Here is a 25,791-nt window from a genome sequence, read left to right on the forward strand (position 1 = left end):
TCCCTTTCGAATCTGCTCCACCACACATGCCACCATCCTTCCGTCATCTTCCGAAGGATCATTTGGCGCTTCTCCGCCAGGAAGTCCTGGCTCTCTTGGCCAAGGGAGCTATAGAAAAGGTCCCTGTGCCAGAAGTAGGTTGTGGTTGTTATTCCTGCTACTTTCTGATACCAAAGAAGGACAAGGGCTTACATCCTATCCTAGACCTTCAGGACCTGAACTACTTCCCCAAGAAGGAGAAATTCAAAATGCTCACCCTGGCTTAAGTTCTGTCTGCCTTAGACCCAGAAGACTGGATGGAAGCGTTGGACTTGCGGTATGCTTATTTCCACATCCCATCCTGCCTGCCCCCAGACGTTACCAACGATTTGTGGTAGGTCACGAGCACTTTGTTTACCGTGCTCACCTTCAGAGTGCCATGCCAACCTCACACTGCCTGTGGCATTGTTAAGTCACCCCTCTAGCAGGCCTTACAGCCCTAAGGCAGGGTGCACTATGCCACAGGTGAGGGCATATGTGCATGAGCACTATGCCCCTATAGTGTCAAAGCAAAACCTTAGACATTGTAAGTGCAGGGTAGCCATAAAGAGTTTATGGTCTGGGGGTTTGTCAAACACAAACTCCACAGTTCCATAATGACTACACTGAAATCTGGGCAGTTTGGTATCAAACTTCTCAGCGCAATAAATGCACACTAATGTCAGTGTGGAATGTATTGTAAAAAGCACCCAGAGGGTATCTTAGAGATGCCCCCTGAATACCAGTCCGACTCCTAGTGCTAGGCTGACCAGTTTCTGCCAGCCTGCCACAACCAGATGAGTTGCTGGCCACATAGGGATAGTGCCTTTGTCAACCTGTGGCCAGGAACAAAGCCTGTACTGGGTGGAGGTGTTTCTCACCTCCCCCTGCAGGAACTGTAACACCTGGCGGTGAGCCTCAAAGGCTCATGCCTTTTGTTACAGCACCCCAGGGCATCCCAGCTAGTGGAAATGCCCGCCCTTCCGGCCACTGCCACCACTTTGGCGGCACGGCTGGAGGAGATAATGAGAAAAACAAGGAGGAGTCACTCCCAGTCAGGACAGCCCCTAAGGTGTCCTGAGCTGAGGTGACCCCTGCCTTTAGAAATCCTCCATCTTGAGTTTGGAGGATTTGGGATGTGCCCCCCCCCCCCCCCCCCCACCCTTCGGGATAGTAGCCAATGGTTACTTCCCCCGCAGACCTAAACACACCCCTACATTTAGTATTTAGGGGCAACCCAGAACCCAGGAAATCAGATTCCTGCAACCTGAACCAAGAAGAAGGACTGCTGACCTGAAAGCCCTGCAGAGATGACGGAGACGACAACTGCTTTGGCCCCAGCCCTACGGGCCTGTCTCCCAACGCGAGGAAAACTGCAAGAGCGACGCATCTGACAGGGACCAGCGACCTCTGAAGCCTCAGAGGACTGTCCTGAACCAAAGGACCAAGAAACTTCAGTGAGCAGCGACTCTTCTCAAAAACAGCAACAACTTTGCAGCTTTCTTGCAACTTTTAAACACTTCATTCTTCCTGCCGGAAGCGTGAGACTTCACCCTCTGCACCCGACGCCCCCGGCTCGAGCTCCTGAGAACCAACACCACAGGGAGGACTCCCAGGCGACTGCGACCTTGCGAGTAGCCTGAGACGACCCCCCCTGGAACCCACAGCGACGCATGCAGAGAGAATCCAGAAGCTCCCCTTGACAGCGACTGCCTGTAACAAGGAACCCGATGCCTGGAACAAGCATGCACCCGCAGCCGCAGCCCCCAGCACCAGAAGGAACCGAACCTCGGTGCAGGAGTGACCCTCAGACAACCCTCTGCCTAGCCCAGTCGGTTTCTGTCCCGAGAAGCCCCCCCGTGCCCTGCCTGCACCGCTAGAATGACTCCCTGGTCACTCCATTGATTCCTATACAAAACCCAACACCTGCTTTGCACACTGCACCCGGCCGCCTCTGTGCCGCTGAGGGTGTGTTTTGTGTGCCTACTTGTTTCCCTCCCAGTGCTCTACAAAACCCCACTGGTCTGCTGTCCGAGGACCGGGTACTTACCTGCTGGCAAACTGGAACCGTAGCACCCCTGTTCTTCATAGACGCCTATGTGTTTTGGGCACCTCTTTGACCTCTGCACCTGACCGGCCCTGTGTTGCTGGTGTGGTAACTTTGGGGTTGCCTTGAACCCCCAACGGTGGGCTGCCTTTGCCCAGGAATTTAGACTTGTAAGTGTCTTACTTCCCTGACAAACAAACCATTACTTACCCAGGTGTGTGGAATTTATTAAAATATCTACTTGTCCAGGGGACAGGTTGCCTCTCAAATCTACTTGTCCTGTAAAAAGATCTACTTGTCCCTTTGGTGCCATGTAGTGTGGCGACAAATTATGGCCGCAATTAATAGCCTCTCTGATTATGCCAGGGCTACTACCATAGTAGGGCTTGAATACTTGCAGTTTCAATCCCTACTGTAGCAATTTCCTTATTTTGCCACCTTTCTGCAGATCTGCATACTGGGGCTGGAGGAAGCAGTAAGCAATAGTTCCAGGGCTGGAATGCCTTTGAGTCTGCAAACCTACTAACCTGCATGTTTTAAAGATTTTTACCAGCTTCTCTCTAATATTTTCCCATAATAAGAAAGGTTGGACATTTACTCCTGACAATGGCAGAATTAGAACTTCTTCCAGGGTTGGGAAGAAAGTGGTTAGAGGGAAAATGAACTTGCAAATGCTCAATAGATTTTCACATGAGCAAATCTACACATCATATTTACCCATGCTAAAATACAGTTCACAAATATTTTACAGGGGTACGACATATACCATGGGTGCACTTTTGTGACTTTCTTTAAGAATTTGGGGCCACATGTAGGTAGGTTCAGATTTGTGACCTGCAAATTGCGAGTCGCAAATCCAAATGTAGGATGGTGTCCTTGACACCATCTGTGATTCGCAAGGGCTTCGCAAATGCCCACCTCATGAATAATCATGAGGTGGGTCACAATTTGTGACCCCTTCGCGAGTGGTGGCCTGCTAGAGACAGCAGACCACCATGTCTGTGACTGCTTTTCAATAAAGCAGTTTTTTTTTTTTAATGCAGCCCGTTTTCTTTAAAGGAAAACGAGATACATAACAAAAACGAAAAATGAAACGTTTTCATTTCATTTTTTCAGAGCGGGCAGTGGTCCACAGGACCACTGCCTGCTCTGAGAAAATGTTTGCAGTGACATTCACAATGAGGAAGGGGTCCCATGGGGATCCCTTCCCTTTTGCGAAAGTGTTAGCACCCATTTGAAATGGGTGCAAACTGCGATTGGTTTGCGCCCGCGTTCGCGGTCACAAAACAATCCTACATTGCACTGCGAGTCGCAATTAGGAAGGGAACACCCCTTACTAATTGCGAGTCGCAAACCTGTTTTGTGATTCGGTAACCAGGTAACTGAATCGCAAAACCGGGCTTGTGCATCGCAATGTGCTTTTTGCACGTCGCAAACAGCGAAAGTCGCTGTTTGCGACATGCAAGAAGCTACCTACATGTGGGTCTTGGTCCCTAACTAGGTCTGGTGTTAACAAAGACATTTTGTTTTTATTAAACTTCTATTTCTCTCTCTTTCGGCTGGCTTTACTGTGAGTGATCGCATTCTGCTCTTCCACAAGGAGCATATTGCCACACAAAGTAGTTTTGTTCAGTGTCGGGAACTACAGTGGCAATCAGTGACGTAACGAAACTGGAGGGTGCCCCTTTGCAAAGAACATGGAGGAGCCCCCTCTCCAGACTTACTCAGGGCAGGTGCTGTGCTGAAGGGGCCCCCTGGAGGGCGGCTGCGGGGCCTTTGTTATGCCGCTGGTGGCAACGTGTGCTTTTAGAGTTCAAAAACGTTTTAGGGGGTTTTGCCAGTGTTTGTTACAATGTTGAGGGCCTGGTAGCTCCCACAACAATAAAGTATTACAAAAGCCATGTCAAAACAAGACACGCATTGATGAAACTAAAAGACTTATAAAAATATGTCAGATCAGTTGGCTTTGTCAGTGTTTGTTTTTCATGCTTCCCATAATCGTGTTGAAAATGGTTACACTGATTTTCCATTAGAAATATTTTTGGGAAATACTAGCATGCATCAGCACATTTTACTAAATGACACTTAATTTGCATATAACCAGAGAGCATTCTGGGAGCATTATACTTAGCCTCTTAGTCTAAACTTTTCAAACATGTGTGTACACGTTTTTGTTTTTTGTGTACTGGAACCAACGTCAGTAGTGAAGTGTGACCTTAAAACATTTATTTACAGCACTCACCCTAATAATGAAGGCTTTCAAATAATGAACCATAAATACAAGTTCGAACAGCTTTATCTTTTGGAAACACATTACCTCAACTGCAGAGAGTTCCACTCTCTGTAAACAGGCAGCCAAAGGGTTTGTGCTGCAGGGGGTTGGGCCTACTTGTCCCAAGGACAAAGTAAACATAAAAACTTGTTGCCCTTGACCCCAAACCAGATGTCCCGGGCGTTGGGCCATAGGAATTCCACATCCCTGCTTACCTCCCCCAGGAACTGTTGGGTTTTGCACTGTGTCTCTACCAGATATTTCGTTACTGGAGATAAGTAACTTTTACATCTCATAAAGACTTCTAGTTGCAGATTCCTTACCTTAGAATAGATACCCAAGCAGTGCCATCCTCAGTGGTGGGCTGCGAGCCAAGATCATACTAGAAAGTCCTGCAGGTTCGAACAACCAAATCAGCTGTCTCGACGGACCTGACTATCCAGGCAGTAATGCTTAGCAAACGTGTGCAGGGATGCCCACGTAGCTGCCTGACATATATCCAGGACAGGAACTCCGCGTGTGTAGGAAAATGGCTCCCTTTTGCAGTTATCCCCCACTTTTTGCTTGATATTGATGCTGACTTGACTGAGAAGTGTGCTGGGACCCTGCTAACCAGGCCCAAACACCAGTGTTCTTTCACTTAAAATGTACCATTGTTTCCACAATTGCCACACCCCTGGCACAAAGATAAGTCCCTTGTAAAAGGCAAACGACCCGTGTGCCCAAGAACGTGTAATGGAAAAGCGGTTTGTTTCCAAACACAAGTAATGCATACATAAAGAAGAGGAAAATAAATTAGATGAAAATCCAGTTTTACGTGTAGCACTGTTAATATCAGTTGCACTCAGAATGTCACACAATTCTTAACACTGTCAAATCCCAGTTTGCAAATCAAGATATCCTACTATACGCCACTCCAATGACCGCATTGGGAATGCTCCACATGCTTCCTTTTCTGTTCTTAGTGTGGAGTATGGGCACTTCCTCCTGCAATGAATTATAGGAGCGTAATGCCAGTGAAAGTGTCACCAAATACTCAAACTGCTTCCTGCTGTGTCAGATCCGTCCGCATCAGACTGCTGGGAGTGTTACCAAGAAAACGCGACTCCCAGCATGACCCGCGTCTGCAGTGATGAAAGAGTGTTGCGTCGCTCTCAGCATACACCACAGGACAAAACGACTCAAGGATTCAGTGCGTCTGGACAATGCGTCACATTGAACAGCTGTAATGGATTCCAAAGACCGATGTTGCTGTTTTGCTTCAAAACAACCGGCGAGCAGTTATGGATCCGTGCTTGATCATGCAAAATCAAGGGCATGAGTACACAAGTAAGCTCAAAGTACTTGCTATGTTGTTCTCTCACAGGCATTACCGTTGAGCGCTTGTGGTCTGGCTACACTTTAAATGTACAGCACTCCTTTCAAAAGGTGACAAAGCTGCCTGTTCACCTCACTAGCGGTGCCGAACAGCTCTAAAACAAGATACAAAGGTCACAGCTTCACCAGGAACACTGCATGGCATGTTGTCCACTGCAAAGTTATGAGTCCCTGCACAGTCAAGTAAAAATACAATAAATCTTGTGTAAGGAAGGTGGCCACTGTCCTATGCTCTGACACACAAAGATATTGTTAGAATCAATCTCTAGGTCAAATCTCCGCTTCGGTATTGTCCAGATATTCCAGGAAAAACATAACCACAAAAATTCTTGGCACAATTTTTCTTCATGTAAACAGATGAATCCAAGTGTACAGATGTTGGGACCTTATGCTTGAGCTTGTGGGCTCACGCATCTCATCCTCATGCCAGTGTAACAAAGGTGGTCAAATCAGGACTCCACACAGGAAAGAGTTAAGTTGTAAGCAAGTTTATTCTTCATGACAAGGTCCCATCCTTCCTCACAGCTCATTCTCAGCTACTGTCCCTGCTTCTCCTCATACATTCTAGCTGACCTTATCACATTCTACAACTATGACAACACTAACATAATAGACTCTAAGGTATACCAGGAGACTTAGCTACTACAGTTCCTAAACTGTAATTCCTTACACAAATATCATCTTTGATAAATACTTGCCAAGGAGAAGTTCAAGATCCTAGCCTTAGCACCCCTAAGCTGAAATACCAATTTCTGAGGAGGTCCTGGAAGAGTGAGCCTTCCTTTTGAGCATAGATACATTAATTACTACGCTTAGCCACAATCTTTATTTAAAGGATATTCTGATGAATACTTCTTACAACAGATTTGTCACCTGGTGAATATCCCCCAAGGTTTCAGACTAGATCCAGAAACTCAAAAGCAGTACTCCTGAGTGGGCCAGTAGGCAGCATCAAGCAGCTCCGCATCAAGGCCATTCCACTCTGGAAGTGACGGGCAATGCAAACGAATGTCTGTAACAGATCCCTACACGGTATTCCTGTGGTGCCTAAGCTCAGAGTATAACTCCAGAGCCTGCAGCAGCTGCACCCAGAAATACCCGAAGACCATTTGAGACCACAAGGCGAAACTCTATGTCGCCAAACATCACCAGACTCTACACCATGACCTGTCAAAGCCACAGGGAAGGCTAGTACAAGGTATTCACAGACAACACCACATCCATATGGTACCGCAACAAGTAAAGCAGGAGTGAGGAGTCTTGGGTGCTGTGCCAGGAGTCTCTGTGTTTTCTGGAAGTGGCTGGCTCACTAATTCATTTCTCTGGTTGGGAACCACATAGGTGAACGCTGAACACACAAGGACGGACAAACTTGCTCGTCGACACCTAACGTATCACAAATCGTAGTTATACTTGGAGACCCTAGCCTGATCTTTTTGTCACTACCAACAGCAATCAGTGTCAGTGTTTTGATGGGGTGGAGTTCCCAAGAGGGCTTACAGACCTAGAGCGGAGCTCGGGACTCCTGTATGCATTCCCACCTCTGCCACTCCTAGCTTGAGTTCTGAGGAAATTCAAGACTGACCAGGCCCAAAATATCCTAGTTGCCCCTTATTTGGTCAGCTAGGTGTGGTACTCTGAACTTCTTGAGATGAGCATCTGTCATCCTTCCAAGCTGTTGCTTCAGGAGGATTTACTGTTGCAGCAACAAGGCAGGTGCACCCAGGCCTTCACAGTCTGTATCTCCATGCGTTGAGATTTGAGTGGCAGTCTTCCTTCTGAGGTCGTTGATGTTATTCTGGCAGCCAGGTATACATCTACAAAATCTGTGTGCCGTTGGTCAAGTATGGAACTTGGTGCTGCACCCACCAGATTGACGCTACAGGTTAGTGTGTGAAGTGCTGATGTTTTTTAACCTTGTCGTAAAAAGGGCTTGCGTTGGGCAATGTTTCTTGCCTCTTTTATAATGTTGCCAGGTCAGCCTTCTTAGTTTAAGTCACCTATTGTAATGAGATTTATTTAAGGTTTACAGCATATGTTAACCAAAGCCCTTTATAATTCAACAGTGGGACTTGAAGTTGGTTCTCACTTTTCTGATGAGTCAGTGCACAGTTGTTCACTACGCTTTTTGACATGAAAACGGTCTTTCTTGTTGCAGTAATTTTGTGCTAGTGAGCTACAGTCACTCTAGTTCCATCTGACTTCCCCAGCATTTTTTTCGAGACAAACTGGTGTTGAGAACTCTAGATGCATTTCTGCCAAAAACTAGTAAGGCTTTTTCAAGTTGGGCACACTTCATCTTTGCAGCATTCTTTGCACCACCTCATCACTAGAACGAGGGTGGAGACTCCATTGTTTGTACCCTAATAGAATCCTCAGTTCGTACGTTGATCAGTGGGTGGAGAATGAACTTTGTCAACATCTCAGAAGCAGTGAAAGGCAAGGCCATGCAGAAGAGAACATCTGTAGGTGGACGGTTCTCTGCATTAAACTTTGCTACATGCTAGCCAAGAAGCAGCCACTTCAGTGATTGAGGACTCATTCCTCTTTAACCAAGGCTGCTACTTGCTATGTGAGTATCCGTTCAAATATCACTGTTCCCTTGGCAGTCCGGTCTGACACGAAGGGCATTTTAGCCGTTCCGTCCTGAAGGACATTTTGGTCTGAGACGTTCCACAGACACTCCACCTTGGGAGGTACTGCTTTGGTATCTAGTCATAAGGTGAGGAATCTGCAGTTAGAAGTATCCATCAGAAGAACATGTTACTTGTTTTCTATAATATAATGGATCACTGCCGTCCAACCTCCCCGCTCTATGGAATGGGCTCTTTTCCATCTAAAGTGGCCCCATTTTAGAGATCTGCACACTGCTCCAGATTATTATTTTCTGGGCTCCATGCCTAAGGTTGTGGACAGTGTCAAGAAAGAAACTGATATCAAAACACTTAAGTGGCACATATATGTGGCTCCAGCCGTCGCTTCCGGGCTGGACAGATTTGAGGCAATGCCACACAATGTCACCTACAGGCTTTTAGGGGCTATGTTGAAAAATCTTTCATATCCAAGTAATATGCAGTTAGATTATATACCAGAAAGAGCATTACCGTAGGTAGTAACTTATTCTTTATACTTGTCAAAACTGGCCTTTAGCGCTCTGAATGTAGACATATGCTGGAACGGCTGGTCAGAGAACCTTCCTTTATCTGGTCCAGTACACATATTAGTGGGAAATTTCCTCTTTGATCATGGGCATCATTGACTGATTCAGAGTTACATCTTCCTAATGTTGAGGTTAACAGATTGGTGAATGAATGACTTGTCCCCATTTGCAAAGTTTAGTACAGCATTAGTAACAGTGCCTGTTTTTATCACCCCTTTCATGATGTGTTAATTATTGCTTGTTTCAATCTTTCTTTTATTTTTGGTCTTGTCACTCTAGAACGCCACTGGGACTTAGAGAACCCTCGTGTGGTAGATTTGGGAAGACCTCAACAGTCTGTTCGCTGTGCTGCAGCTGTTCACAATAAGGTCTGGTGCGGCTACAGGAACCGGATTTATATAGTGGAGCCACGAGCAGCCAAAATTGAGGTAAAGGATCCAAGACTCAGCAAAGAGGAATGCCTGTATTATAATAAATGCAGTAGTAGAAAAATTAAAACCCTTTAAGAGAAGTGCAACTGTGGCTCATTAGAAGTGTATCCTTCAGAAGGGTCCTCCATCAATCGGGATATAAATGTTTGCACTGATGCACGTTTTGACTGCCTCCATTTTAAACATTTTTTAGATATGCAGGGAAGTTTTGTTATGATGCTGGATGTTTCTCACATATATTTATTTGTTATTGTTTTTTATCGCACAAACATAGCCCAGGGTACTCAAATTATGTGGTGTAAAATGTACATACAGAAATATTCAGGTCAACAAAAAGGGCACAGTGAGGTAACAAACATAGTGAAAGAGTCATTGATAATTAAGTATCCTGGAATTGAAATTCAGGAAATCCTTCAAGATAAATTCTTGTAATGTGATAGTAAAATAAGCTAATTTACAGATTGATTTCAAAAAGACAAACAATCAGAGAAATCCACTAAGTACACACTGTCCAAGGGGGAAGTCCAGCATTATTTATAGGAAGTTAAGCAGTGAGTGAAAAGCTGGTTACAACTCACTACCTGCTGTAGGTAAAACATTAGCATGACTTTGTGTATATTAGGAGAGTGAAGATGAGTTTTATGTCCTATCATAATTTAGATCTATTGCAGGCAAGAGATTAATACATTAACCCTCAAAAAATCAAAGCTAATAAAATGATTAGACATGCAAATGTTCAAATAGAAGACCTCTAAAGTCTTTCGTGAATCAAGAGTGTTAGAGTAGTCTGTAGAGATGGAGGAGAGGTCTTAATTGTAGGGACACACCTGAAGAAAGATTGGATCAGTGTGCTTTTCATGAATTATGGAGGCTTCAGGAGGAGAGATTGAGGATTCTGTAAAGTACGTGTTAAATTCTAAGCTAGATGTTCATGAGTACAGTGTTCAAGATGGTGTTTGTAATTCATGTCATTTTGTTCATGGACTGGTTCCAGTGGGTAGCCTTGAGGTGAGAATATCATGGGAGTGATGTGATAATATTGTTTACTGTCAGACGAAATACATGCCACTCCCTGAAAAGAGGGCTTAAATGGGGCTATTTGTGCTTTTGGAAACCTTTTAAGGAGGGAATTGCTATAGTCAAGCCTTACTTGAGTTAAGAAATATACTATTGTCGTGAGGTTTTATTTTGTAAAGTCTTGTAGCTGAAATTTGTTCTTCTTGGCAATGTTGTTTGTGAGATTCAAGGTTTAATCTTTGTCTAGAACAATGCCAAGTGATTTTGTGCAATGATCTCAGAATAAAAATCTAGAAAATTGTAGCAGTCCAGCCAATAATGAACATGAATATTATTTGAGGTGATATTGACAGTGGAATCTGTTAAACAGAGTATGGAGGCAACTGCCTTACACACCCTAAACAATGCCATCCTGACCACAGGTAACAATGACCCCTGCCTCCTGATATTGCTGGACCTCTGAGCTAACTTTGACACAGTCTACTATCCCACTCTGATGTGCATCCCTGAATGGAATTGACCAGAAATGTCTTTCTACCTTACTGTTTCTCTTCCTACCATTACCAGTTTGTTCATATGGGCACTTCCAGGTCCCAAAAGATCCCTATCACTTGGGGAATCCTCCAGGATTCCATACTGTCCCATGTCATCTTCAGCCCCTACATCAACCCGTTTGGTGCTCTTCTCACAGATCACCTCATCAAGATTCACAAAAATGTCCATGATACGCAGCTCTACTTCTCCTGTGCTTCAGACATCCTTCTCAAACACTTCCTGTATGTCATCCAGACATAACTCTCCAGTGCCAGCCTGATGCTTAACCCAACCAAGACAAAATTCCTGTTGATCCAGTATTGGAACTTTCATAGATTCACATGCTTGAATCATTCCCCATCGTCGAGATGGGAGTCCCCGGTAAATTAAAATAGCAATAGAGAAGCAACTATAATGAAAAAAGACCCAAAGACTTTCACCTTAGTAGCCTATTCTTGTCTCTGTGAGTAAAAAGGACCAAACCCAAGTCTCAGTCAATCTGGCTTTCCCTCCCTCTAGAACCCTCCTGTGAGAAGCTCCATTCCCTTAGATTTTCTACCGCACGTGAATCCTAGGGAGTCTCCACTGAGCTCTTCTCAGTCAAATCTCCAAAGATCTATTTCTAGTGCTTTTTCTACAAGAGAAAGACGATTTCTTCAGGAAGTAAGCCTTCACATTTTTCCCTGGCCTAAGGGAATTCTATTTTCTCAAAATTCAACATGTCAGACAAGGAAAAGAAAGAGCCTGCAAAACCTATGGAAAAAAGAGACTTCATTTGAAGATCCACATAAGGACTGCATTTATTGCCTCTATCCTGATAATGTAACCAAGGACTGTAAGGTATGCAGAATGTTTTCTAACAAAACCCTCTAAGACAGGGGAGGGTAGGCTACGGATTTGGCTTCAGAAATTGATATCAATATCAAACCCTGTTTCTGGTTCTAATAGTGAGGAATCCTCCTCTTCATTAAGAAAGTTCCAAATAAGGGACAGATCTCCTCAGGCTCATCATCACGAGGATCCACCTAAAAAAGCTCTCAAAAAGACAAAACAAGTGTCTTCTGAAGCTTACAGCCCTTCCAGTTCTCCTCAAACGAGTTCTGCATCATCCAAGAGAGTCTCTAAAGAGCATTCTGTTTCCTCAGAACACAGCAGAAAAGCCTCTTCTGAGCCCCCAACACCACCTCCTGTGGTAAAACACACTTTCAAAAAAAGTACGACGACAACACCGTTGGCAGCAGCATCGTCGATGACCGCCTCGTTGACGGCAGCGTCAAAAGGAGTGCATACGGCCTCATCGTTGACTGCCACAACGTCCACTATCTCTACAGCAGGTTCTGCTTCAACGATGGTCACCTCAACGGCGTCCTCATTGACGGGTTTTTCAGTCACATCGTTGACAATTAATGTGCTCATTGCTTCTCCGTCGACGAAACCGTCGGTGAGCCCATCGTTGATGATGACACTATTACTGTTGTCGCCCGCCTCGTCGACGAGAGTTTCTCCATCGTCACAGATGACTCTGTCGACTATAACGTAGATGACGGTAAAAAAATATAAAAATCTGATTTGCTTTCGCCATTACTCACATCACCAAGTAAGGTATCATCATTGATACCTACACATCTTTCAGAGGAGGAGGATTCAGAGGATGAGGGCCCGTTTGGGATTGCACATAGCCCTTCAGAACTGCATGTGAAGTGCCAGGACTTGGAAGAGGATATTCAGTATCTTCCCCAATAATTTTATTCGCAGGCACAGCAGTATCCTCATCAAGAGCAAATGGTCCCTTTGCCAGTATCCCTTATAGCGGACTTACAGTTGATGTTAGACGACTACAGAAGGCGATTTCCGCCGGCCGGCTCAGAAGTGCAGCAACCATCTTTGCCACCTTCTGTGCCTCTTCCTTCCACTCCTATTCATCTGGGGGTACCACTGTTAGATGTACCCCCACAGGCACCAATATCAGTTCCGACACAAGATCTGTCATCATCGGATGAGGACAGAGAGGAGGGAGAGCTGCTGGATGCAGTAACAGACTGGGATGAGTACCAAATTCCTACTCCATCTTCACCTTCCCTATTCCTGATAGATTCCCCTGCGGGTGACATCCGAGGATTCATAGTTTGCTAGAAAGTGCTGCGAAGAGGTTTGAGCTGCCCATACCAACAAAGCAAATGGATTGTTTCCTTTATGATTTTAAAGAACCTTTCCAAAAAAGTATAAAATTGATGCCAATAGTGGACTATATATGGGATGAAGGCATCAAGGTGATGAAAAACCCGGCTACCGTCACTCCTGTCTTGCCTGGTCTTGACAAAAAATATAAGGCACCGGAAGACTCTCTGGCCTGCCTCACGGGGCACCCCAAACCGGACTCAGTCATTACCCAGGCTGCGCAACGCAGGTCCAGAAACCCTTCGGCACCAATATCTCCTCCACCAGACAAGGAGGGTAGAAGGCTTGATAATATAGGGAAGCGTTTCACTTTCATGTCTTCTCTTATGATAAGAGCCTCTAACTCTTTGGCTATCATAGACAGGTATGACAGGCAATTATGGGCAGACATTGCTCCCTACCTAGATCAACTACCAGAGGAATCAAAGAAAGAGGCAAGAAAATCTTGCAGGAAGGTGTAAGGTCTTCTGCTAAGGTTATAGACTGTGCAGTGGATATCGCTCCCACAGCGTTTTGGCAGCTGGCAGGTGTGGCTGTTCTAAGAAGGCAGGGTTGGCTCCGTGCAACTTTGTTTAGACCGGAGGTTCAAAACAAGATTTTGGACTGACCTTTTGACGGAGGAGCCCTCTTCGGAAATCATATTGATGACACACTTCAGTCCATGAAGACTGATACGGACACAGTCAGGTCCCTTGGCACGCTATAGTTTAGAAGGCAGCCCTTTTGGGGTGCTAGTGATCGGGGGTATTCATCTTACAGGGGAGGATTCCACCAATACAGATATCCCTCTGTCTCCGCTGCATCTCAGTCCTTTCTTTCCCAGTACCAACAGAGGCTGCCTCCACGGCATATTCGAGAACAACGCAAAGGGGAAGAGCAGGAAGACAAGCGAAGGACACAGGGCACAGACAGTGACTTTCTAGTGACTCCGGCTACGAACATTTCCTTGGATACAAAAATAGGGGGAAGGATTTCCCACCACTTTCACAATTGGCAAAAAATTACATCAGACCAATGGGTCTTAAACCTGCTTCAATTTGCCCATACTTTGGAATTCCTGCAGTTTCCTCCTGCAGGACCTCCCCTTCCACGAAGGGTGAAACACTTACATCTGCTCAAACAGGAAGTCGAGTCAATGCTCCTCAAGGGAGCTATGGAAAGAGATCTGCATCAAGACAAAAGAGGGGATTTTATTCTCGGTTCTTCCTAATTCGAAAGAAGTGGAAAAGTTGGTGCCCAGTCTTAGACCTCAGGTATCTCAATACTTATCTCAAGAAGCAGTCATTTTGTATGATTACCTTAACAGAAATCCTGTCCAATCCCAGGAGATTTCATGTCCACCCTCGATTTGCAGGATGCATGTTTCCATATCCTTGTACACCCTTCCCACAGGAAGTCTCAGATTTGTAGTAGCCGGAGAGCATTTCCAGTTCAAAGTGCTTCCTTTCGGTCAGAAATCGGCCCGAGAATTTTTACCAAATGTTTAGCTCGAGTTGCAGCCATCCTCTGAAGGCACAACCATCAGGTCTTCCTATATTTGGGCGATTGGCTCGTCAAGGCCAAGTCCAGATCTCAGGAACTGAGGTCCACATGCGCCTGTGTGGAGCTGTTCACAAATCTGGGCCTAACTGTCAACTGCGACAAATCAGCCTTCCAGCCCTTAAGAAGAACAACATTTTTGTGGGCAATATTGGACACATCCACCAACAAGGCAACTCCTACAGGAGAGAGGCTGAAAAAGCTCATATCCCTGCCCAGGCTCCTGCAAAAAAGAACGTATGTTTCAGTTCGCCTCTTCAAGTCCCTGTTGGGAATGATGTCCTCCTGCATTCCACTGGTACCATTCTGTCATCTCAGAATGCGACCCCTCCAGGAACAGCTAAACCTTCAGTGGACACAGTCCAAAGGGTCTTTCGATGATATAATCAGGATAACGAAACCCATGATATCATCTCTGGCTTGGTGGACTCAGGAGTCTCAATTGGCGTGGGGGCTTTCTTTTCTCCTCCAACCAGCTCTGTGGGTGATCACTACCGATGCATCTCTCGAAGTCAGGGGCAAATGGAAGCCACATCAGAGGTCTTTTCACATCAACTACCTTGAATTGAAGGCAGTTTGCCTAGCGCTTCGTGCTTTCTTTCCAAAGATAAGAGGCTCAACAGTACTCATTCGGACGGACAACACTACAACTATGCATTATATCAACAAGCAGGGAGGAACAAGATCTCTCCTCTTATTGATAGAACCTCAGGGCATTTAGGAACGGTCTATCAGGCAAAAAATAAACCTTTGAGCAGAACACGTCCCGGGCATTCAGAACGTCACAGCAGACTCGCTGAGCAGGTCAGTGTCATCCATCCTGGAATGGGAACTGGATCAAGGATTGTTAAATTGAGTTTTCTCCCAGTGGGGAAAACCCAACCTGGATCTCTTCGCCAGGAATGTATGCTTACCCCTTTCCTCCCATTCCCCTCATACCAAGAGTTCTAGAGAAGATCAAGAGCGAACGCTCAAAATTCTTCTGATCGCTCCGGCATGGCCTTCACAGTATTGGTATACAGAGCTCCTTCTCCTCTAAGAGAGCTACAGCATCCCTCTACCAGTGATGCCGTCCCTACTAACAATGAGCAAGGGTCAAATTCTCCACCCGGATCCAGCTTCACTTCACTTGACTGCCTGGCTCCTGAACACCATGAGTTTGCACACCTAAATATTCCTTCGGACTGTAGAGTCCACCTCACCAGAGCTGCAGCTGATAGTACCAACAAATGTTATAGTCTGAAGTGGAAGAAGTTTTGTTCATGGTGTACACAGGCTCAAGTACATCCTTTCTCTTCATCTTCGGAGCAGATACTGCCTTATCTGCTCCATGTGGCCAGATCAGGTTTGGCTATCTCTTCAATTAGAGGCCACTTAGCAGCAATTTCCCGCTATAGACGTAAGGACAACGTACCTCCTTTATGGTCCACAGTCATAAAACTATTTCTTAAAGGGCTGTTCCGAACTTTCTCTCCAGTCAGACCCCCTCCACCATCGTGGCAGCTTAACCTGGTGTTGTCCCAATCAATGAAGCCTCCGTTCAAGACAATTCACAAGGCAGATTTAAAAATTTTATCCTGGAAAGTCGCTGTCCTTCTCGCTGTTACCTCAGCCAGAAGAGTGAGCGAGATCCAAGCATTCACTATCCAAGACCCTTTCTTACAGTTCAGAGCGACAGTGTAGTCTTACGAACAAATCCAAAGTTTATGACTAAAGTTCCTTTGGATTTCCATATTAATCAACCGGTGGTACTAAAGTCGTATTTCCCAAATCGAACAACACCAGCGGAACAGGCTCTTCATTCATTGGACGTTCAGAGGTGCCTTAAGTTTTATCTAGCTAGAACTAGGCATTTTAGAAAATCAAATCAACTTTTCGTAGCATTTAGTGCTCCTAGAAAAGGCCTGTCGTTGTCCAAGCAGGGGATTGCAAGATGGATAGCCTCTGCTATTAACTATTGTCATACAGCAGCAGGAAAACCTTTACAGGAACCAACTCATGCACACTCAACAAGGATAATGGCCGCATCCATGGCACTCTTCGCAGGAGTGCCCTTTAGGACATTTGCAGGGCGACCACCTGGAAGTCAAAGCATACATTTGCGAGGCATAATTGTTTGGAAGAAACACAGCAGGGTGATGTGGCTGTAGGGCAAGTGGTATTATGACATCTATTCCGGTAACGGCGAGCTGTTGTATTTTCTTCATTTTCCGCCAGCCCAGTATGTTTTGCGCACATTGTATAGCATTGTTTTCTTCCTTTGATGATGTATTATTTATTATTTATCATGCTACAGTGATGTTCTCTTCACATATTAATTGCTTATTTAATATTTCTTCTCTCTTTCATGATAATGTTTACTTCAGTGATTGTGGTTATATGTATTATACAATGTGCTTCACTACTGCTTGCTATTCTGATTAAAGCATGTGAATCTATGAAAGTTCCAATACTGGAGCAAGAAAATGAGTTACTCACCTGTAACTGTAGTTCTCCAGTATTGGAATCTTTCATAGATTCACATGCGACCCTCCCTCCTCCCCTGGGAATCTCACCGTTATCTGTTCTCTTCAGATACTTTGGCACTCGTGCTTTGGAAAATCTGAGGGAATGGAGCTTCTCACAGGAGGGTTCTACGAGGGAAAGTTTTTCTAGTTTGTGTTTGGCAAAAGAGCCCCGATTATAAAGCAAAGAGTGAAATGATAACTTTTCCAGCCTTAATGTAGGGTTCAGGCCTAAAATTAAGGATCTTAATGTTTATTCTATTGTCTTCAGGGTGTGTAGAGGTTTCACTGGACTGTAGCCTAAGAACGTGGACATTTGTGAGCTGTGGTGAGTGAGAGAAGGATGGCAATTCAGAAGGATTGTTAGGTCATAATATTCCAGTAAAACAGTGAGTCTCTATGAAAAGAGATCAGATGATAACGTAGAGCAGTTTTTTTCTTTAAAAAAATGCTGCCTTTTAATGCACGAGTTAAATGAGGATTGAGGAATGTGGGATAGAATTATCCCTGAAACTGACAGATATTATGACTAGTAGGAGTATGTGTGGGGTGAGATGCAGAATTTGTTAGGAGAGTTGTTTAAGGAATGTAGTAGGGATGAGCCAGAATGTGTAGATATTTAGCAGTATGAAGAAAGAGTGAGAAAGTGTTTTACATGAGATTTCTGGTTATGACGTGTTAGATTCAACAGCTGATCTTGGTCTACATTTCTGTCTATGCTCTAGTAATTTAAACATAATATAATTTATACAGACCCCATTCTCGGTTGGAAAGACCTAAGTATGGTACTGTTAAAATCTGGCTAACAGTACTCTACATTGAATGGGAAAATAGGCTCTTGCAATGAAGTGAGGAAAACAAATATATTCAAATATAGAAGAAAAGACTGCTTTGCTGTATTTTTGTGCTTTGAGATGTCCTTGCAAACAACACTGTGATAAATCTTTTTCTGTCACTAAGTTTGGTGGCTTATAGTTTGGTGCAATGTGTGTGGTGCTAGTGGCTTCTTCAGTGGTCCCTTAGTTTGAGGACTCAGTTCTGGGTGGCAAGTAAAGGAGCATATAGGGAATTAGGATGGAAAGTAAGTTGCTTGTTGAGTATCCAGAGGTCATTCACTTTTAAAAAGTAAATTACATATGGCAACATAGCTTATTATGTCACATTTGTGAGGTACTATTAATTTTTTTCTCTGACAGAAATGGTTCGAAGCTACATCACGGCCAGAGAGCCAGGTGCGCTTCATGGTGTCTGCTCAGGAGGGCGTGTGGGTTTCGGTACGGCTGGATGCCACTCTGCGCCTCTTCCATGCCCACACAGGTCAGCCTCTGCAGGAACTGGAATTGGAACCTTTTGTGCACAGATTGCTGGGTGAGTGAAAGACCAGTGACATCTGAAAATAGATTGAATTTGGCTGTTTGAGTGTCGAATGTCAAGTTAATTACAGCCACAAAGAGAATGGCTTAAGAAAAGAATGAGTACGCTTTTTGTTTAAGTATGCGTATCTTGACGGTTGCCTATGAGTAATGTTTTAATTAAATATGCTACACTCATACTTTCCATTCAGTCATTACTAACTTGATGTATGTCAGACCACACTTATTTGTTTGAAATAAGATCAATTAGGCAATCCATTTTTCAATAATTGCTTTTACTTTTGGAACTACAGTAGCTAAGTAATACTGTGAGCTAACTGAATTGCTCTCTAAGAATGTAACTTCCAGTAGCTAGTGAGATCAATCAGTGCTTATTCTTGTAGGGTAATGTGTAGTAGAATGCTTAGTTCAGGTAGTACATGTGGTATTTTCCTCATTATGACAACTCTACAAAATGGAGAAGGTCAGCCTGACATAACTAAGCCATTTGGGAGAAGAGTCATATTGGCAAAAATAAATTATGGAAAAAAGCCTATGATTTTAATGGTAGAAATATACTGGACACAGTACAATTCTTCAATTTTATTAAAGACAGACGCTAATGTTATGTAGTGCCTCAAACTGATAGAGACTTCTAGCTGCAGATTGCTTACCTTAGAATTCCCTGGCGTCAGCTTCGAATCCAGAATTTTTCTGCTGAGCAGTACCCTGCGCGCGCTGTCGGGAGACGTTGTTCGGATACGCGCGTGTCGCCCGGCTACGCGTGGCATCGTCAGCGTCGTTGGAGCCGTCTATGACGACACGGTAGTCTATATAGAGGTTACCTCGACACTCGTACGTCAGTTCTTTTCCTTCCGCACCAGTTAAGCACAGATCCAGATTAGAGCTACCCTTTCTTCGACGAACATCGAGACTTGTTAATCTTTTTGAGTGTTTGAAGTCATGTCTTCGAGATAGACAGGGTTCAAACCGTGTGCTGCATGTAATCGCACCATGTCGATGATGGACCCGTGCCTTTGGTGCCTCGAAAAGGATCACGACTCCACCTCGTGCTCCTACTGTCAGGCCATGGCTCCAAAGGCCTTGAAGGAGAGATCCCTCAAGCTTCTTGCGGCCCAACAGCCGTCTTCAGTCGGTGCGACTCCGAGGAGGTCACAGTCCCGCAGTAGGAGGAGGTCGCAGGACCACTCCCGGAGTCCCAAGTCCTCTTCCTCGCATTAGAGGTCGACTGATCATTCAGGTAAAAGGCACAAGAAAAAGAAGCCTTCGACTTTACCATACCCATCGGCTGACGAGGCGTCTAGGGAACGTCGACGTTCCGCAGAACCATTGTCAGTGTCAACTCCGCGTCTTCCCCTTTTTCCGGGGACCAGAGCGACCCCCTCTCAAATAAGAGTTTTACGAAGCCATGCATCTCGTTTTTGAGTGGGCTGCACCCTCGGGTGTGTCTTTGGGCCCTGTGGGGTCAGCTGGGGCCGCTTCGGGTTCGATGTCGACGGCTTTGGCGCCGCTGGGGACCCGATACTGGATCCGGACTGGCACCAGTCCCTCACAGTCGACCTCCTCCGGTGCCGGGTCCGATGTCGATGCTTCCTCCACCACCGGCGCCCACCGGTGGTAGCCCCATCCTCATTCCGGATGATCTGGAGCGACGTTGTACGACGCCGACTCAGACTTAGAAGGCGCCGATTCGGTCCAGATCATTGTCTGAGCATTACTCAGAACAGCCAGGCACAGGAGAGGAATGGGAGGGGTCTGAGGACCCTTTAGAATATGATTGGTACGAGGATCTAGGGGAGGCCAGTGGACTGGACACATCTCCAGATACTGCTATGCTCTCTCTTCCTAATGTGGCTACGGAGGAGGGAGCTTCTTATGCTATGGTGCTGCGTAGGGCAGCTGAGGTCTTGGACCTAGACTTGCCTACGGTGCCAGTCAGGACGAATCTCCTGACAGAGGTCCTTCAACCGGGGGTGACAAAATCGGAGCCGATGTTGCCCTTCAGTGAGGCCCTAACAGACGTCCTTCTGGGATCATGGTCCAAACCCAGCACAGGGGCTCCTGTGAATAGGGCAGTCGGCCGCCGCCACAGACCCGCTCCTAGCAACCCTAGTTTCCCAACCCAACACCCCACCCAAGAGAGCTTGGTGGTCCAAGCCTCTACTTCCTGTGGTTCCTTCCCTTCCGCTCGCCTGGATAGGCAATCCAAGAGGCTGGATCAGCTTGGAAAGAAAATGTTTTCTTCCACCAGCCTGGCAATGAGGTCAGTAAAGACCTCTTGCCCATTGGGCAGTTTTTACCATACTTTATGGGATACGGTTGCACAGGTGCTGCCCAGGTCCCGGAGGGCTTACAGGGGACACTCACCCAGGCTATCAAGGATGGGAGAGATGCAGCCAAGTTTATGGTCGGGAGTGGATTGGACACGACCGACTCGCTAGGCAGAGCAATTGCATTGTCAGTAGCCCTAAGTCGCCACGACCGCCTACGTTCAACTGGCTTTTTGGGGGATGTCCAGTCAAGTTTGATGGACATGCCTTTTGATGGCTCTCGCCTTTTTGGTGAGAAGGCATACTCTGCACTTGAGGTTCAGGGATTCTCGAGCTGCGGTCAGATCCTTGGTCCTTTCAGTGCCAGCACAACAGCAGTCTGTCTTTCACCCCTTTCGAGGCTTCGGAAGGGGCGTGGTAACACGCCAGCCACAGTTAAGCCACAGTCCTCAGGCTTCACAACATCCCGGAAGAGAACGTGGTTGTGGTACCATCAGACCCACAGGGTCTGACTAGAGGTCAGCCACCGCACAGCCCCGCTACACTGTGCCCAAGCCCTCCTTGTGTGGTTCTGCAGTACCACATCTGTCCAGTTAGAGGGAGGATTTAATTTAATCTCCCTCACTGGCTTTCCATCACAACGGACAAGTTGGTTCTGCAGATCATACGGAAGGGCTAATCCCTCCCCTTCCAGTCTTTCCTTCCCTCTATTCCTCCAACAAAAGAACGGCTGATGGAGGATCATTTGGATTTGCTCCACGAGGAAGTTACGGATCTCTTGCCCAAAGGACCCATAGAAAGGGTCCCGATGTCAGAAGTAGGCAGTAGTTGTTATTCCCACTACTTTCTGATTACCAAAAAGAACAAGGGCCTTTGCCGGCTCCTGGATTTAAAGGATGTCAATCTCTTCCTCAAGAAGGAGAAATTCAGGATGCTCACTCTTGCTCAGGTCTTGTCTGCCCTAGATCAAGGAGACTGGATGGTAGCATTGGAATTGCAGGACGCATATTTTCATATCCCCATCCTGCCAGCCCGCAGGCATTACCTGTGGTTCAAGGTGGGCACAAGCACTTTGTTTACCGTGCTCCCTTTCGGTCTCACCAGTGCCCCTCGGGTGTTCACGAAGGTGATGGTGGCAGCGCATTTGCGCAGGTCAGGAATTTCAGTCTTCACCTACCTCGACGATTGGCTGTTGAAGGCTCCCAAGCCCCAGGCTCTCGTCACCCATCTCCTGCGTTAGCTGGGGTTCACGATCAATGTGCCGAAGTCACTCCTGACTCCCTCTCAGAAGCTCAATTTTATCTGAGCTGTTCTGGACCCAGTGCAGTATCGGGCCTATCCTCCCTCGCAGCTAGTCCAGGATATTCAGGTTATGTGATACCGATGTTTCGGCCTCTATCCTGGATTTCGGTGAGACAGACTCTGAGGTTGCTGGGTCTCATGGCATTCCTGCGTTCTATTGGTCAACCATGCCAGATGGCATATGAGGGCTCTGCAGTGGGACCTTAAGTTCCAATGGGCACAGCATCAGGGGAATCTTACTGACTTGGTTCAGATCTCGGAGGGAACTTCAAAGGATCTGCAGTGGTGGTTGGTGAACTGTGATTAGGTCAAAGGCAGACTCCTTTTCCTTCCCAAGCCAGATCTCACAGTAGTGACACATGCGTCACTTCTGGGATGGGGTGGCCATCTGGGAGAGGTGGATATCAGAGGTCACTGGTCTCCTGCAGAATCGGGGCTCCATACCAGCTTATTGGAGCTTGTGGCGATCCAGCTAGCATTAAAAGCATTTCTTCCTATTGTGAAAAGGAAGGTTGTGCAGGTGTTCACGGACAACACCACCGCAATGTGGTACTGCAACAAGCAGGGCGGGGTGGGGACGTGTACCCTTTGTCAAGAGGCCCTGCGTCTATGGACATGGTTGGAACAGCAGGGCATACCCCTGGTGGTTCAACACCTGGCAGGTTCTCTGAATGACAGGGTGGGCGAGCTCAGCCGAAAATGCTTAGCGGATCACGAATGGTATCTCCATCCGGAGGTGGCGCCAAGGACTCTTTCAGCAGTGGGAAGAGCCTTGGTTAGATCCGTGCGCCTCTGTAGAGAACACCCAATGTAAGCAGTTTTGCACGTTGGAGTTTCTAAGGGGGCTATTGCTAAGCAACACTTTTAAGTCGCAAGTGGAGTTCAGGCCCCCTGCCTTTCCGCCCATACCACTTCTGCCTAGAGTTCTCAACAAAATCAAGAACGACCGGGCCCAAGTAATCCTAGTGGCTCGGGATTGGGCATGGAGAGTCTGGTATCCAGAGCTTCTCAAAATGAGCATCAGTCTTCCAATCAGGTTGCCTCTTCAGGAGGATCTTCTGTCGCAGCAGCAGGGGAAGGTTCTTCGCCCGAACCTGTCAACTTTGTGGCTTCATACGTGGAGGTTGAGCGGCAACAGTTGATGGTTTATGACCTCCCTTCCGAAGTCTGTGATGTAATTCTGGCAGCCAGGCGTGCCTGTACTAAGTCAATTTACACCTGCTGATGGAAATGTTTTATTTCATATTGTACAAAGAGGTCAATTGATCCTCTTCTTCTCTTTTTTAATATCCTTTTGTTTATTTTATCTCTTGCCCAACAGGGTTCCTCTTTAAGGACCCTTAAGGGCTATCTTGCTGCATTACCTGCTTTTCTACGTTAGCCCAATCAACCATCTTTGTTTAAGTCTCCCATTGTACAGAGATTCGTAAAAGGGCTTTGTAAGGCAATGCCTCCTTGGCATGGTTACCCCCTGCCTTTTTGCCTTTTGCTGATGCCAAGTTATGATTGAAAGTGTGCTGGGACCCTGCTAACCAGGCCCCAGCACCAGTATTCATTCCCTAAACTGTACCTTTGCTTCCACAATTGGCACAGCCCTGGCACTCAGATAAGTCCCTTGTAAATGGTACACCTGGTACCAAGGGCCCTGATGCCAGGAAAGGTCTATAAGGGCTGCAGCATGTCTTAGCCCACCCTGGGGACCCCCCTCTCACTCACTCACTCACTCACTCAGCACATGCACACTGCCTCACAGCTTGTGTGTGCTGGTGGGGAGAAAAAGAATAAGTCGACATGGCCCTCAGAGTGCCATGCCAGCCTCACACTGCCTGTGGCATACGTAAGTCATCCCTCTAGCAGGCCTTAAAGCCTTAAGACAGGGTGCACTATACCACAGGTGAGGGCATATGTGCATGAGCACTATGCCCCTACAGTGTCTAAGCAAAATCTTAGACATTGTAAGTGCAGGGTAGCCATAAGAGTATATGGTCTGGGAGTTTGTCAGACACGAACTCCACAGTTCCATAATGGCTACACTGAAATCTGGGAAGTTTGGTATCAAACTTCTCAGCACAATAAATGCACACTGATGCCAGTGTGGAATTTATTGTAAAATGCACCCAGAGGGCATCTTAGAGATGCCCCCTGAATACCAATCCGACTTCTTGTGTTAGGCTGACCAGTTTCTGCCAGCCTGCCACAACCAGACGAGTTTCTGGCCACATGGGGAGAGTGCCTTTGTCACTCTGTGGCCAGGAACAAAGCCTGTACTGGGTGGAGGAGCTTCTCACCTTCCCCTGCAGGAACTGTAACACCTAGCGGTAGGCCTCAAATGCTCACCCCCTTTGTTACAGCGCCACAGGGCATCCCAGCTAGTGGAGATGCCCGCCTCTCCGGCCTCTGCCCCCACTTTTGGCGGCAAGGCTGGAGGAGATAATTTGAAAAACAAGGAGGAGTCACCAACCAGTCAGGACAGCCCCGAAGGGGCCCTGAGCTGAGGTGGCCCCTGCCGTTAGAAATCCTCCATCTTAGTTTTGGAGGATTCCCCCAATAGGATTAGGGATGTGCTCCCCCTCCCCACAGGGAGGAGGCACAAAGAGGGTGTAGCCACCCTCCAGGACAGTAGCCATTGGCTACTGCTCTCCCGGACCTAAACACACCCCTAAATTTAGTATTTAGGGGCACCCAGGAACCTAGGAAATCAGATTCCTGCAACCTGAACTAAGGAGAAGGACTGCTGACCTACAAGCCTGCAGAGACGACGGAAGACGACAACTGCTTTGGCCCCAGCCCTACCGGCCTGTCTCCTGACTCGAAAAACTGCAACAGCGACACATCCTACAGGGACCAGCGACCTCTGAAGCCTCAGAGGACTGCCCTGAACCCCAGAACCAAGAAACCCCCGTGGGCAGCGGCTCTGCTCAACAAACGGCAACAATCTTGCAACTTTTAAACTTTTCTGCAACTTTCAAAGACCTCACTATTCCCGCCGGAAGCGTGAGACTTCATCCTCTGCACCCGACGCCCCCGGCTCGAGATCCAGAGAATCAACACCACTGGGAGGACACCCAGGCGACTGCGACCCCATGAGTAGCCCAAGACAACCCCCCTGGACCCACACAGCAACGCCTGCAGAGAGAATCCAGAGGCTCCCCCTGACCGCGACTGCCTGTAACAAGGGACCACCCCGCAGGACCAGAAGGAACCGAACCTCAGTGCAGGAGTGACCCCCAGGTGACCCTCTGCCTAGCCCAGGTGGTGTCTGGCCCTAGAAGCCCCCCTGTGCCCTGCCAGCACCGATAGAGTGACCCCCGGGTCTCTCCACTGTTTCCTATAGAAAACCTAGCGCCTGCTTTGCACAATGCACCCGGCCGCCCCTGTGCCGCTGAGGGTGTGTTTTGGGTGTCTGCTTGTCCCAACTGCTCTACAAAACCCCCCTGGTCTGCACCCTGAGGACACTTACCTGCTGGCGGGCTGAAACTGGAGCACCCCTGTTCTCCATAGGCGCCTTTGTGTTTTGGGCACCTCTTTGACCTACCTCTGCACCTGACTGGCCCTGAGCTGCCGGTGTGGTAACTTTTTGGTTGCCTTGAACCCCCAACAGTGGGCTGCCTATGCCCATGAACTGAGACTTGTAAGTGTCTGTCTTACCTCTCAATCTGACCAATACTTACCTCCCCTAGGAACTGTTGATTTTTGCAGTGTCTACTTTCAAAATAGTTTATTACCATTTTAACAAAAACTGTATATGTTATTGCTCTAATTCAAAGTT

General features: G+C 46.8%; 1 protein-coding gene across 2 annotated transcripts in view; it reads left to right on the plus strand.

Moving 5' to 3' along the window:
• The window catches only part of LOC138246226 (C-Jun-amino-terminal kinase-interacting protein 4-like), a 545,850-nt gene that overhangs the window by 448,654 nt on the left and 71,405 nt on the right, over positions 1 to 25,791 (plus strand). For both annotated transcript variants that reach the window (XM_069200626.1, XM_069200625.1), the window contains exons 23-24: positions 9,154 to 9,302; positions 18,274 to 18,445. In XM_069200626.1, coding sequence (XP_069056727.1) covers positions 9,154 to 9,302; positions 18,274 to 18,445 — 321 coding nt within the window. The remainder of the gene's footprint in view (positions 1 to 9,153; positions 9,303 to 18,273; positions 18,446 to 25,791) is intronic.

Source organism: Pleurodeles waltl, chromosome 7 (assembly GCF_031143425.1).
Source record: "Pleurodeles waltl isolate 20211129_DDA chromosome 7, aPleWal1.hap1.20221129, whole genome shotgun sequence".
Taxonomy (NCBI): Eukaryota; Metazoa; Chordata; class Amphibia; order Caudata; family Salamandridae; genus Pleurodeles; species Pleurodeles waltl.